Here is a 13,800-nt window from a genome sequence, read left to right as displayed (position 1 = left end):
CAATATTTGACGATGTTATACATTTTGACCTGAGATCAGATTCTAAAAATGTCTTCTAAATCCTGACGGTTTTCTGAAAAAGCTATGTTTATAATTATGTCAGTTGTTCTTTGATTTTTTTTCTAAAATCAGACCTACAGGTTCATAGTGCGGCACGCAGTGCCACGCTATGAGCTTTTTCAATAGCTAAAGCATAACATAATGCGGGTTTCCCGCCCAAAATGGGTTAAATGGGCATTGTCCTTGTAGTTGAAGCAACAAGCATAACTGTATCCCAAACACTATGACCTCATTGAGCTTGTAGATCTGCTATTTTTTATCCCAAACCTTGCTCTACAAGGAAAAGGAAACACTATGACCCCATTGAGTTTGTGCTTGAAATGTACTGTAATTCTGCAAACTGTTAATACATATTTCAATCAATCAATCAATCAAACCCTGCTCGTTATGCTGTGGTGTGATGGCTCAGGGTAGAGCACTGTTTTCCAGACACTGGGTCGGGACCCATTTGTGGGTCGCAGACACATTTTTATGGGTCCCTTTATATTTTTGTTTCCTACATTTAGTTTTTAATAATTATTAGGCCTATTTAAAAACATTTTCAAAAAAACATTCCCAAGATAATTATATTTTTCCAGGAATTAAAAAAAAATCAATTAAATTTCTTTTTTCAGTAATTTCATGAATAAATTAAACAAAATCAAAGGAATTCCATAAATTACAAAACAAATGTTTAAGAAGCAGTGAAAATAGCCAATCTACAAGCTCACACAATGCGGCGCAAAGCGACATGTTGTGAGCTTGTATATAGATTGGGTATTTTCACTCGTTTGAGTCCCGGGCAAACATAAACATAATTTCTCTTTTGGATCACGGAATAAAACGTTTGGTGACCATTGGGGTAAGACGAGGACAGATAGAGAGTATAGCAACTTGCAATGGGCCCGGTTTTCTTTTTCGACACTACATACTGGGTGCCAATGGGTGGTGTGTTGCAGTGATATTGATGTGTCTTTGTTCTGTGCAGAGCTGATGAACTGTGAGGAGCTTCATGCTATCCTGCACCTGGTGCTGCAGGCAGGGAACATCATGAACGCTGTGAGTACACAGCTCTACATGCGTCTAACTCTATAGTACTGTATTCTATACACATTTTCCCAGTTTTTCATGTGTCTATGAGGTAACAGTATACATTAGACGACACCCTGGAGTCGTTTTTTATGTGCAATGGTGTATTAACTTTGTATTTAGGGTTTCTTCCTGGAGGCTGAACCCTTGACAGTCAAACGGGCCAGTGAAATAAACAGTAATATTGTGACAGACACTATCAGCCCCTCCCCTAACCCCTCCCCTGTTATCATACAACTACAGCTGTGGGTGTGGCTTCAGTTCAGGTGGATCACCACCCATCACCACCCACCAGGCAAACCAGGCATACTTAATGAACCGGTGGGCGTGTCCACATAAAAGCATGATTTTAACAAATACCGTACACTTTTTGTAAAATGTTCTTCCTCCTTATATTATAATAATACCCGATGATCATGTTTTAGGGTTTCCATCTTTAATGGGTTTTTTTATATTTGTTTTACTATTTGTACCAGTCTCAATGTTATATCATTGATTTTGGACAGAAACATCTTATCTCCATATCTGCTTTGAAAACTTTTTCAAAATAGTAATTTGAATAGTTAAAATAGCCGATCACATCTTGGCGATGTAGATCGGCTAGTTGAACAATTTTTTAATGTTTTTCAAAATAGTAAAAAAAAAGAGTCAACAGTCTAGAGACTACATAACAAGTGACTACAAGTAACAAAGTTATAGTGTGTGTGACAGTAGACCTCCTAAATGCAGAGCACCAAGTAGGCTATTCGGAGAGTTCTGGTCCTAGAACTGTCATGTTCAGGAGCCATGGAAAGAAATTACAACCCACACCAAGGAAAGGAGGACATTTCATCACTAGGGCTTTTGAGTTTAATTGACTTTTAAAGGAACATTTTGCAACATCATCTACCCAGGTCCTCTCTAAGTTCTCTAACACTCACAATGGTGTTGTTTGCTGACAAATCATTGATTTACAAACCCACAGTAACTGATTTAGAAGATATCTGGTTGTGTCACAAAACATTGTTAAAGGGATAGTTGAGATTTTTTTTAACTTAAGCTGTATGAAATACTTGCCATTAATATAGTGGTTGTAACTGTAGCCTATTAATTGATTGCCAGAGTCCCGTGGTGGGAGTTCTGCTCTGGTTTTGGTGAAATATCAAGTAGTTCCGGTCATTTTGTGGGGGGCACTGGGGGGGCACGTAGTAAAGGTAAATGAATCCACAAAACTAACGTTATTTGTATTGTTGACCTATTTCAAAAATATTAGTGCAATTTTCGTAATTTTTTTACCCCTGTATCACACGGAACTATGTTTTTTGTGTCCATATCACTACGCCCAAAAAATAGTTCCATGTGATAGAGGGGTCAAAGTTGAACGAAACGTTCGTTTTGTGGATTAATTTACTTTTACTACGTGGCCCCAGTGCCCCCCACAACATTACTGGAACTACTTAAAGGGACACTTCACCCTTTTTGCAAAAAGATATATGTTAATGACGTTTAGAAGCTTTAGATCACTTTCCTGTGGGTCTTTATGTGTGTAATATGTGGTTTTAGATATTTTAGATTGTAGCAGTGGGCCTGTTGTCTCTGATGTCATGGACACTGGTCTCACTACCTTCCTGGACTACAATTCCCATAATTCTTTGGTGCACTGCTCCTCCTTGTGGATAGGGGGGAGAGCTGTCTTACTGAGACAACATGTAGTCCAGGAAGGAAGTGAGCCCACTATCCATGACATCAGAGACAACAGGCTCACTGCTACAATCTAAAATATCTAAAACCACATATTACATACATAAATAACCCCAGGAAAGTGTTCTAAAGCTCCTAAACGTCATTAACATATATTTTTTTGCAAAAAGGGTGAAGTGTCCCTTTAATATTGGCGAAAAGCAGAGCAGAACTCCCACCACGGGACTCGGGCAATCAATTAATATAGTTGCAACCACTATATTAATGGCAAGTATTTCATACAACTTAAGTTCAAAAAATCTGAACTATCCCTTTAAGCTTGTACATCAGTTTTTTGTTGGCATCTTATGGGGCATCAATGAAGCTGCGCTTCTCATTCTCTGCACCTCGTTCTCGTACACTGTACTCACTCAGTGTACTGTGTTACAATCTGACAATATGACTCACAGTCAACATTTAGTGTTGTTGTCTCCACCAGGCCGAAGGCATGGGGAGAGAGTATGTTGCACACACACTCCCTGGATGCCAACAATGAACCTCTGCCCCAAATTCTCCAGAACGGCCTGTTATAGCGCCGCCGGGAGGCCGTCTTTTGAAAAACACATATTTTGATATTACTCCTCCAGATTCTGTCCAAAGATCCCGCAAATCGTTACACACGATCTCTATAGATATGTGTTCAAGACGGATCTGTCCGATATTTCATATTCCATCCTAATTGGCTAACATTGGCTTTCAAAGTTTGCAGGATTGGCCTGTTTTGAACAAAAAAGCATCAAATCATGGACGCAGCGTGCAATTTGCGTGAAATCTTTCACAGACGCTCCTACTAGTTTGAGGAATATATTCCACCCTTTTCAAATGCCTCACCCTTTTCAAATGCCTCAAAATCATCCAATTGCCATCCAAAGGCGTAAGAAGAAATGGCAGCCTTTTCACATTGGCCTATCATAGCGCCACCAGGAGGCCACAACCTGACCTGACCTGTTTCCCCCGAGGGCCACTTTATCTGGTTTTGCTTATGTTGAGCTGCCTTCTCTGCAAGCCATCGTTGAATCGGATTGTTCTTGTATTGTGTCTTATGGTTGCGTTGTGTCTTATGGTGGTGTCGTGTGTTTCAGGGAGGCTATGCGGGCAACGCTGTGGGATTCAAGCTGTCCTCTCTCCTCTCGCTGGCTGACACCAAGGCCAACAAACCAGGCATGAACCTCCTGCACTTTGTGGCTCTGGTGAGTGCGTCTTCATAGAATTACTTACATATTTATGGCATCCATAAGGCCATCCATAATGTTCCTCTGCCAATCACCGTCTCCAGCAACCAGATGTGCCTCGTGGAGATGGGGTCTCCGAGCGAGAGACCCATCTCCAGCAGCTCAGCCTCTTCTTTATATAATGTGTACGTATAAATGTGATAATACTGTATTATTTATAAATGAAGAAATTATATTATTATGTTTCCAGAGTCCTTTATATATTAATTATACATGAACTTGCGGCTTTACTTGATAGACGGCTTTACTTGATAGTATCTTTGTATGCATGTTTCTTATGCTCATTTTAGCAAGGAACTCACCGGTATATGAGTCAGACTGACCTTTTCAAAGCATTAATATTTCATGCAAAAAAGGATGAGTGACAAAGGCATTCTTTTTTTAACTGTTTTTATTTAGAGTTTTCTGTAAACAGGTGGGTCATGTTGGGCATCACAGTACATTTCGTAATTGTTACAAGTCATTTGTTACATTTCCATTATTAACTTTCATTGTGTTACGGGTCGTACAGTTCCAGGAGAGTAAGGGAACCCTCTTTGAGTAGTTTCAGTTCTTCTTAGTCCATTCGTTCCCAGTTACAGGGTTCATGATAATTATACATCGGTATTCCATTTATTTTGTTGCTTAAATTAAATCAATCTTGACCAAGGCACTCTTACACTCTATTGAGCCTTTGTGTTTGTATGGCTAATGCATACAGTAAGTAAGTAAGTAAGTAAGTAAGTAAGTAGCCATGTTGGTTCCCAGGATATGTGGCCCATAGCGTAGCTATCTCCTGTTCCCACAGCGTGAGGCAGCTTGATGTACAAGTATCCCCCAGACATGATGTACTGTACAAGTGCACTCTCTGGACTTGATGCTAGTAAGTCGCAGGGACTTACCCCTAGGCCTGTCACAATTATTACATCATCGTCTAATTCAGGGGTCTGCAACCTTTTTTTTTAATTAAGTGCCATGTTTTTAATTTCTAGATCGTCAGTGTGCCATATCAACATTAATTAATTGGAATGACACCACGTGAAAAATTCCAACTTATTTTGATTGTCCACAAATGTAGAGTTTTTTTAATATTTTCTTTCACGTTGTTGATCATTAGACTCAGAGCAATATAGAGTTCAGTTTTAATGAATGTAGAATGCAGGATGTAATTTACACAAATGTGAGGGACATTTATTTCACTGCATTTTTTTAAATAGTTTATTTAAAACCAAAAATACTCTCTCACACACTTGCCAGTGTGCCAGTGATCACCCTCCTTTGTGCCAATGTTGGCACTGGTGCCTAAGGTTGCCTACCCCTGGTCTAATTCCATGATGAAAAATGTTCATACATTTTCAAATATTTTACACAAATATCAGGAATAGCAGATCTACAAGCTTCCTTGAAGATCAGCTATTTCCTCTATGGTCTTGAAAGTATATTATTAAAAGTGTTTGTAATTTCTTTGTATAGTTAGTTATTTGTCATATCGGCTGCTGTGCAATTTGTGGTTATGAAGCCTATAGTAAAAACCAAACAAAATGTTAAAGTTGTATTCATTTGTTCCACTATTCAATGCCCAATACAATTAATCGCCGGCTTAAAATTGTAACCGTGACAGCCCTACACCACAATCCAACCCTTGATGCCGACTTTGCTGAGTGCCAAGCAGGGGGGCATCGGGTCCCATTTTATTACTTACTATGATGACCTGGCCTGGCAGGATCGAACCCCCGACCTCCCAGTCTCAAGGCGGACACTATAAAGAGTAGCATGGGTACAAAAATTAAACTAAAACTAAAAAAAACACGTTGCAGCAAACACCATGCAGCCTTTATCGGACGATACAAATGAGCGTGGGAATACGATACATGAGATCATCTTTATCACCCTTGTACGAAAGAGCACCTTGGTGGATTTTACTCATCTTCCTCCTCTCTCTGTTTTTCTACATGAATATTTCATATTGGGGGGGAAAAAAGCAATCGCTCTGATTTGAACGTTTAAATGGATTGATGACTTCTTTGGCTGGCATTGATTATATAACACTTTTTTTTTTTAAATAAATAATAATAAGCAATGTGCAGAAGAGAGGCCTGGAAGGTGAAACGGTTGTGTGTCGTTCACGGCAGGGGGCGTGACGACGGGTAAACTGCGTGAGACGGGATTAATATTGCAGGAGGGGCCGGAGAGGTAGCAGATGGCACCCAGAAGACACTTGCATAACAGACAGACAGCAGTCACTTCTTCAGTAAAAATAAACTTAACAACATTATGATGAAGATGTAAACTATGTCCTCTCTCTCTCTCTCTCTCTCTCTCTCTCTCTCTCTCTTTCTCTCATACATGCATGTAGGAGGCAAAGAAGAAAGACGAGAAGCTACTGAAGTTTCCAGAGAAACTTCAACATGTTCAAAGCGCCGCAAGGTATAGTTTAGTGGCCTGATCGCCACAGCTGGAGATTTGTTATCTTTTTTTTTTTCTACTTGCGACCCATATTAAAGGTAGAGTCAGTGATTTCACTTAATTCAAATATCACTTATTTTTTTGTTTTGTTGTGATAATCCTCCCTACTATAGAGTGTGCTGACCATATAAGCCGTTCCTCCCTGTCCCCAGTTAACCCCTGGGGGTCAAAAAACCTTAGGTTTCGTTTTTGTTCTCTATCCTGATTGGATGAAAGCTTGGGTCCCACAGCCAAAAACGAAACCTAAGGTTTTTTGACTGAAATCACTGACACCCCCTTTAAGTTCATGGGTCCCCAACCCAGTGTTTGATAAACAGTCCTTTCATAAAACACTTAACCCCTAAAGTAACTATATAAACAGCTCCTCACCTGACCATATGTTGTGAGCAGCCTTCAGCTGGGTGAAGCTGAAACTGAATTCACACTCTGCAGCAATTCATATATTTCTACCTTTTTTTCCCCCTTTTTTTGTAATTTGCTTTACATACAGTATACTATCTGTCTGTGCATGTTTGGTGTGAATCAGAATCTGCTAAACATAGAGCTCTGTGTATTTCATTGTTGGATTGAAGCCATTACAGTGCATGCTGCAGACACATTAATATGCAAGCCAGGTACAGTACAGTACAGTACTTAGACCGAGACTGTACTGTTTGTACTCTAGTCCCTCTGGGAGGCAGTGGCTTGCCAGGCTCTGTGAGTTTGTCACGGTCATCGCTGCATGGCAGCATCATGGTACTAACATGACTAGTAATCATCACGCCATATGGATGGACGTCGGAGAGACAAGGATTAGTCAACACAAATATAGATTTCAGACACTACTACTATACTAATACTACAGTATACTATACATATCGTCTCTGTCAGGTGGAAACCTCATATGTCCAAAGCTGTTACTTTGTTCAAATTCAAAAATAGCAAAAGTAGCAGATCTGCAAGCTTGAAAAAAAACGCAGCCAATCTGCTACTTTTGTGTGACGCCGGCTGTGGTATAATAAAGTAGGGCGTTAATTTACAGATAAACACAAACCGTTAGAATATGGACAATGGACATACGAGTTTTCTGCCTGACTCGGTGGGGGAAATGAAATGTTTTCGGTTTCTGAAACCAAACAGTGTATGACAAACAATGTTTGCGTGTGGGGCTGTTTCACAGCATACTGTAGTGTACTGGCTGTATTGTGGAGTCCTTTAAAGTGTCTCCCACGCTCCGCAGGCTGTTAGACTGCAGTCTACAAAGCTGCAGAATATAATGACACAGCATAATGCTCAACATTATGATAATAAAACTGAGAGCTTCAACACACACATACAGTAGCAGCAGGAGGGGGTTTATGTGCTGTCGGTTCTCTAGAGCCAGACATTATTGCTGATATACAGTAGTCTGGCCATTATTTGACTTATTGGACGACATTCACATCATCAATATTATTATGCAGCCAATGTGTCCTAATTTTTTGACCATGCACTTTCAACAAGGTGTCGCTATTTTGGGCATGTCATTACTCAAGTAAAAACAAACAAAAAAACTGTTATTTTTGAATAATTTTAAGTAGGGTTTTTTAAGTATTGGTCAAAACATCAGTAATTGGTAGTCTAATAGGGCTCTCCAAAATCGGATTCAGCATTGAACCCAAAATATGCCGTTTTAGTCGATTAACTTATGTGGTGGATTTACAACAATCCACACATTCAGTGACTACTTGTCTACTGTCTTCTCTTATAAGATCTCAGTAGGGTCAGTATTTATTGGTAATGTCTACTGTGTGTCCATGTTCTCCTACAGGATCTCAGTGGAGAACATTGAGATGGACTTCTCCTCCCTCTATGTGAGGACCAGGTCCATGGAGGAGAAGGTCCAAGGAGAACAGGACCTCCTGCTGCAGCTGGAGCCCTTTCTGCAGGTGAAACACACACACACACACACACACACACACACACACACACACACACACACACACACACACACACGTGCGCGCACACAAGCACGCACGCAACTATGCACGGACCAACAAACTACACTGCTTGTGTAGGCCTACTCTTATCTGATCTGATCTCATTCTCATCGTATGTAATCTTATTGTATCAATTGTCATCTAACACAGTGGTTCCCAAACTTTTTAGACTGTGACCCAAAAAAAGATTTTGCACCCATTATTTTTTACACTCTGTGTCAATTATCTAATGTATTCCTGGGTGCTACACTCCCTATGCCAACCTGGGGAGAGCAACGGACTGACCTTATGGTAACTTATATGCATGAGGAGTCCAAATCCGCTTCTTTTCACCTGACAGGGGGGAGTTTCCCTGGTTGGACGTAGCGCGTGGAAGGAACATGTTATTATTATTATTTTTTTTCACTTAATTTTTATTGAAGGAAGAACAGACAAAAAAAGAACTCAACTAACAAGACAATACGGGAAAGAAAAAGAAAAGAAAAGGACAAAAAGTAAAAGAAAAAAGGCTGCATTTTTCACATTACAACAAACATTTAATGAAATCCTATTGCAATATCGCTAGGCTGAGAGAATAGATTCCACTTTTCCCACTTTTTATAGAATTTATCCTCTTGTAGTCTCAGTATGAATGTTAGTTTTTCCATAGAATACAGTTCCTCAATAATGTCCATCCATTGATCTTTCGTTGGTGGGTCCTGTTGGTACCAGCGTCGTGTGATTGCTTTTTTACTTGATGCTAAGAGGATCTTGATTAGATATTTATCATGTGTTAGAAACTCTTCAGGGATATTTCCCAACAGTAGAAAAGAAACAGACAGAGGTATCTCAAAACATAGAACGGTCTCCAAGGTGGAGTGAATTCCCTGCCAGTATTTCTGAATTTTAGGACAAGACCAGAAAATATGAGCGTGGCCCGCCCCCTTGTGGCCACATGGAACACGTTATTCTAACCAGTTCCTTTACCCTCCATCACCTCCAATGTTTTGCTTTTTTGGGAATGTTTTTTTATAAAGTTTTTGAAATAATAATAATTTTAAACAAAATATAGAAAACAAAAAGTAAAAGGACCCATACAAATGTGTCCACGAAACACAAATGGGTCCAGACTCCCGACCCAGTGTTTGGGGAAACAGTGATCTAACTAATCTAATGGTGTTCTGCGTGTGTGTGTGTGTGTGTGTGTGTGTGTGTGTGTGTGTGTGTGTGTGTGTGTGTGTGTGTGTGTGTGTGTGTGTGTGTGTGTGTGTGCACGTGCGTGCGTGTCAGAGTTCAGTACGGACCCTGCAGGACCTGCAACGGCGCAGGTTGGAGCTTCGCAAAGAAGGAAACGCTCTCATTGACTTCTTTTGTGAAGACAAGGATACCTTCAAACTGGACGAGGGATTTCGCATCTTTCAGGACTTCTGTCTCAAGTTCAAGAAGGCTGTGAAGGTGAGCTTCTCTTTAACATACTTTCTTACTTGAGGTGGTTGAGCAATCTCCCGAAATAAACATTTTTCTATCTTATTCTCGTTGTATTGATCTTCCCTTTGGGGGCAAAGATTGTCATAACGGAGTAGTTCGCCCAAAAAAGCACTTATTTTCGATCAATTACACACCCCATGAAGTCTTTATTATTATTATTATTTGTCTCATTGCTGAGCCAATCATTTGATGACCGGGTTATTGATCAATAGGAGTCTTAGTAAGAGACCCTTTGAGTCTCCTTCTGAGACTCTTTAGGCTTATTGGCTTACGAATCTGAAAAAAAACCTAAAACATCTACATGAATTCAAGGCTTCATGAGGTGTGTAATTGATTGAATATTTTGTGGGTGTACTACTCCTTTAACATGTTAGCTAGAACACCCACAAAGTCTTGATCTTTGACCTCTTGACCTTCCACCGTCAGGACAACCTGGACCGGGAGCTGAAGGAGGAGGCCAGGCAGCGTCGCCTTCGAGAGCTGGAGGAGAAGCGATTCGCTTGGTCAGCTGCCGACCAGAGCGGAGGCATCGGCCGGAGCAGCAGCGAGAGCGACATGGAGCTGCTCACCAAGGAGGGTCTCCTGGACTTCTTCCAGCAGAGGTCCCAGAGCCCCCACAGCCCTCTGGGACGCTCCGCCAGCGCACGTCGCCACCGCCACACTGTCTCCGCCGTGGCCGCCGAACGTGAGCTCCAAGGTTACCTGGAGCTGTTCGGCGGCAGCTCCTCCGACTACTCCAAGTTCAACAGCCTGCCTCGCTCCGGGCGAACCCCTCAGCGGAGGACCACCCCCTGGCTCTTGTCCCAGGACGACAACCGTGAGCTGACGGGCCGGGACAGGCCGCTCGCGGCGACGTCCCCGCGAGCCGAGACGGAACCCATCAGCCCGCTGGTCAGATATTCCACCTCGGGGTTCGGCGCAGACGAAGACCCGTTCAACAACAACACGATAAGCTACTCGTCTGTGTCCGAGGGCAGCGTCCTGCCTCGCAACTCTTATGTCTTTCAGAAGACAAGTCAAGCGCACAACCTGGCAACCATGGGGCATATGAATGTCAGCGTTGAGAAGCACCTGCTGGTCCGCGTGCCGCAAGCTTTTGACCTGTGCAGTCCAAACAATAACAATCGTCACACACCCTTTGTCCACCAAGGGGACGTACTTCTTACTGATTTGGAGATGGAGACCCCTCCACAGTCACCTGTCCTGGACAACCTTCCAGGTCATAAGACCTCAGGAAGAGCAGTGAGTCCCAAGGAAGGAAACACGGTCCCTCATGCCCAGTTGGTGACGTCTCTTCATAAAGGGAAAGAAGAAGATGAAGACAACAACAGCACCGTCTCATCCACGACCTGCGATACGACCCTCCCTCTGGATCCCTCGGTATCGAATAAGAAGCCAGTACTCTACATCCTAGACTGCACAGAAACGGACTGCTCTGTTGCCTTCGACTGCTCCGACATCGACAGCTCACCGCTGACGAGAGAAGGACTGACGTCCGACTTGAGAACCTTAGACTATAACAAGGACAGCCAGGAGAACCAGCAGAATCCCAGTTCCCTGTCATCTAACCTGGAGTCCATGTCTACCAACGACCGGACTATCTCCACATCAACCAATGAGCTCTCTGCGCCACGCTCTCCGGGCGTGGCGTCCATTACTCCGCGTGCTGCGGCTGAAGAGTGGGACACTGATAGCTGTGACACTGCCGAAGGCAGACAGGTGGGGGAGAAAGCCGTACAGACCAACTTCAAGAGCAAGGTGGCTTCCAAAGCATCCAAGGCCAGTGGAACTCATGGCATCAGAACGTTGACCACCAGTGAGAACCAGGGCATGCGTAAGGTTGTGCCTATAACCAAATCCACCAGGGCCGGCATCCACGTGAAACGGACAGAGCGAGGCGCATGCCTGGACGGCAGTGAGCCACATCGGCCCCTTCGTGACCAGAGTACCCCGGCCAGAGGAAGAAGTGAGAAGACCTGCCGGACCCCGCGACACTCCAGCCTGCCTCCGGACGAGTCCAAAGTCAGGTCAGGCAGCCTCACGTGCAGCGTCTCCAGATGGGCGATGCGTGACTCCACTCCGATAAAGTCCTCCTTCCGCAAGCCCAGCGCCAAGCCTCTGAGGAACATCCCCAAGCTGGCGCCGGAGGAGAAGATGTGCCGCTCCACCATGAGAGCCCTGGCCCTCATGGCCCATAGCCAGAGCCAGAACCTGAACCAGGCCGGGGTGAGCTCCTCTGAGGTCAGCGGTTCACAGACGCTTGTCCCCAAGATCACCTCGGAGGTTCCCAGCTTTGCCCGGAATACCGTAGCCTCCTCCTCCAGGACCAAGAAGGAGCTCGGCCCCCCATCTGTACCCTCCACTCCTTCCAGGAGCCCCTCGCTTCTGGCTCGGACAGCCTCCGCCAAACAGAATAAAATATCGCCTACGACCCATGCCACTGCTCCACACAGTGAGACAGGCAGTCTGCGTAAGGCGCAGAGCACAAAGTCCCCCAGACAGAGTTCCTACTGTAGCGACACCCCACCACCACCACCACCACCACCACCACCACCGGCACCTTCAACTCGAGAAGACGCTCGCAAGAGTAATAGCTTTACTGAGAAGTCCGTCCAGACCAAAGACTCTGTACCATCCAGCAAATACCCCAAACCAAGCTGGAAATAGAACTATAGACCTGCGGGAACTTCAATGAAGGGGGACTGATTCCCTTCAATAGACGTTTAGTTTCCTTCCTGACTTGAGAACATGGACTTGTGTACCGAATATTCGTCTGTGTGAGGATGCTCCACTTTGCTTTCATTGTTTGGTTCATGAATTGCGAAGAGAAATAATACCAGACGATGAACTAAACTGATGAAAGGCAAATGATCCCACATTCGACACAGAGCGTTCATGGCCAGCTTAGTGGTCTACTGTAATACTACTGTCTGTTATGACTCGGTCCAAGTAGGCTAAACAAACACTACTGAAATATATAATGCTGCTACTGTAATTAGCTTTGACAATGTGAGACATGTGATTGTCTTTCATTTCAGGGTCGTGACACTTTACCTGGCTGCTTGTTCTTTCTTTGCCTCTTTGTTTGTCCTGAATGCTGTTCTGTTTTTCTACGTATCTCCCTGCTTCATACCTCAGTTAGACTGTAGTGGCCTTGTACCAGAACGACTAAGGGCCCCTGATCAAACAGTCTACAGTCTACAGTCTAGCCTACAGCAGCTTGCAGTGTTGTTTTTCTATTGTGTCGAGAGGCAACCTGTTACTCTCTTTTGTCGCTATAGTTGTTGCATGGTGACTGTGCTAAAAGAACAATGGCGGCATGTGTGCAAACAACCTCAATTTTACATAATATGTTGCTGATAACGTTGTATAGGCAGCAAATGCGCCAATGCAGTTGCTCAGTGTATATTAATATCACATGTACGTACGGCGGCTAGTTAAAAGAGTTTAACTACAGCATACTGTCTTGACAGTGTGGGGGGGGGGGGGGGGGTGTGTGACGTTTTACTGTTTTGAGTTGTCCAGGGCACTCCAAACACTCAAGGCACATAGAGCACAAGAATGCAAGTTGCCCCGGGAAAAAGCTTCACTAAAAGGAATTACAAAGCTGCTCGGCCCAAGCTGCTCAAATGCGTGCTGTCTGATCGGGACCCTAAAGGCCTATTCATAGTCTGGATTTTCGGTGGTGAGGTGACCACCGCTCCGGTGGTGAGCTGACCACCGGAGCTGAAATAACGTTGAGTGGTGATGAGTAAAAACAGAGAGAAGGGCTGAGCGGTGGCGGTGGTTTGCTCTTCACCGCAGCTCGTGACGTCATGTTGTAGTTCGGTGGTCACCTGACCACCGAAAAT

At 43.6% G+C, this 13,800-nt stretch overlaps 1 protein-coding gene across 1 annotated transcript in view; it reads left to right on the top strand.

The window, feature by feature from the left end:
* fhdc1 (FH2 domain containing 1) overlaps positions 1-12,616 on the top strand; it is a gene marked incomplete at both ends in the record, with an annotated part of 30,342 nt that extends 17,726 nt beyond the window's left edge. Inside the window, 6 exons of the mRNA XM_080760505.1 lie at positions 1,028-1,098; positions 3,930-4,037; positions 6,415-6,485; positions 8,314-8,431; positions 9,752-9,916; positions 10,376-12,616. Coding sequence (XP_080616631.1) covers positions 1,028-1,098; positions 3,930-4,037; positions 6,415-6,485; positions 8,314-8,431; positions 9,752-9,916; positions 10,376-12,616 — 2,774 coding nt within the window. The remainder of the gene's footprint in view (positions 1-1,027; positions 1,099-3,929; positions 4,038-6,414; positions 6,486-8,313; positions 8,432-9,751; positions 9,917-10,375) is intronic.
* Positions 12,617-13,800: the final 1,184 nt, after the last annotated feature.

Source organism: Protomyctophum bolini (genome assembly GCF_963924005.1).
Source record: "Protomyctophum bolini genome assembly, chromosome: 3".
In the NCBI taxonomy this organism is placed as follows: domain Eukaryota; kingdom Metazoa; phylum Chordata; class Actinopteri; order Myctophiformes; family Myctophidae; genus Protomyctophum; species Protomyctophum bolini.
Note: the sequence above shows the minus strand (reverse complement) of the source record. Positions and strands in the feature narration are given on the sequence as shown.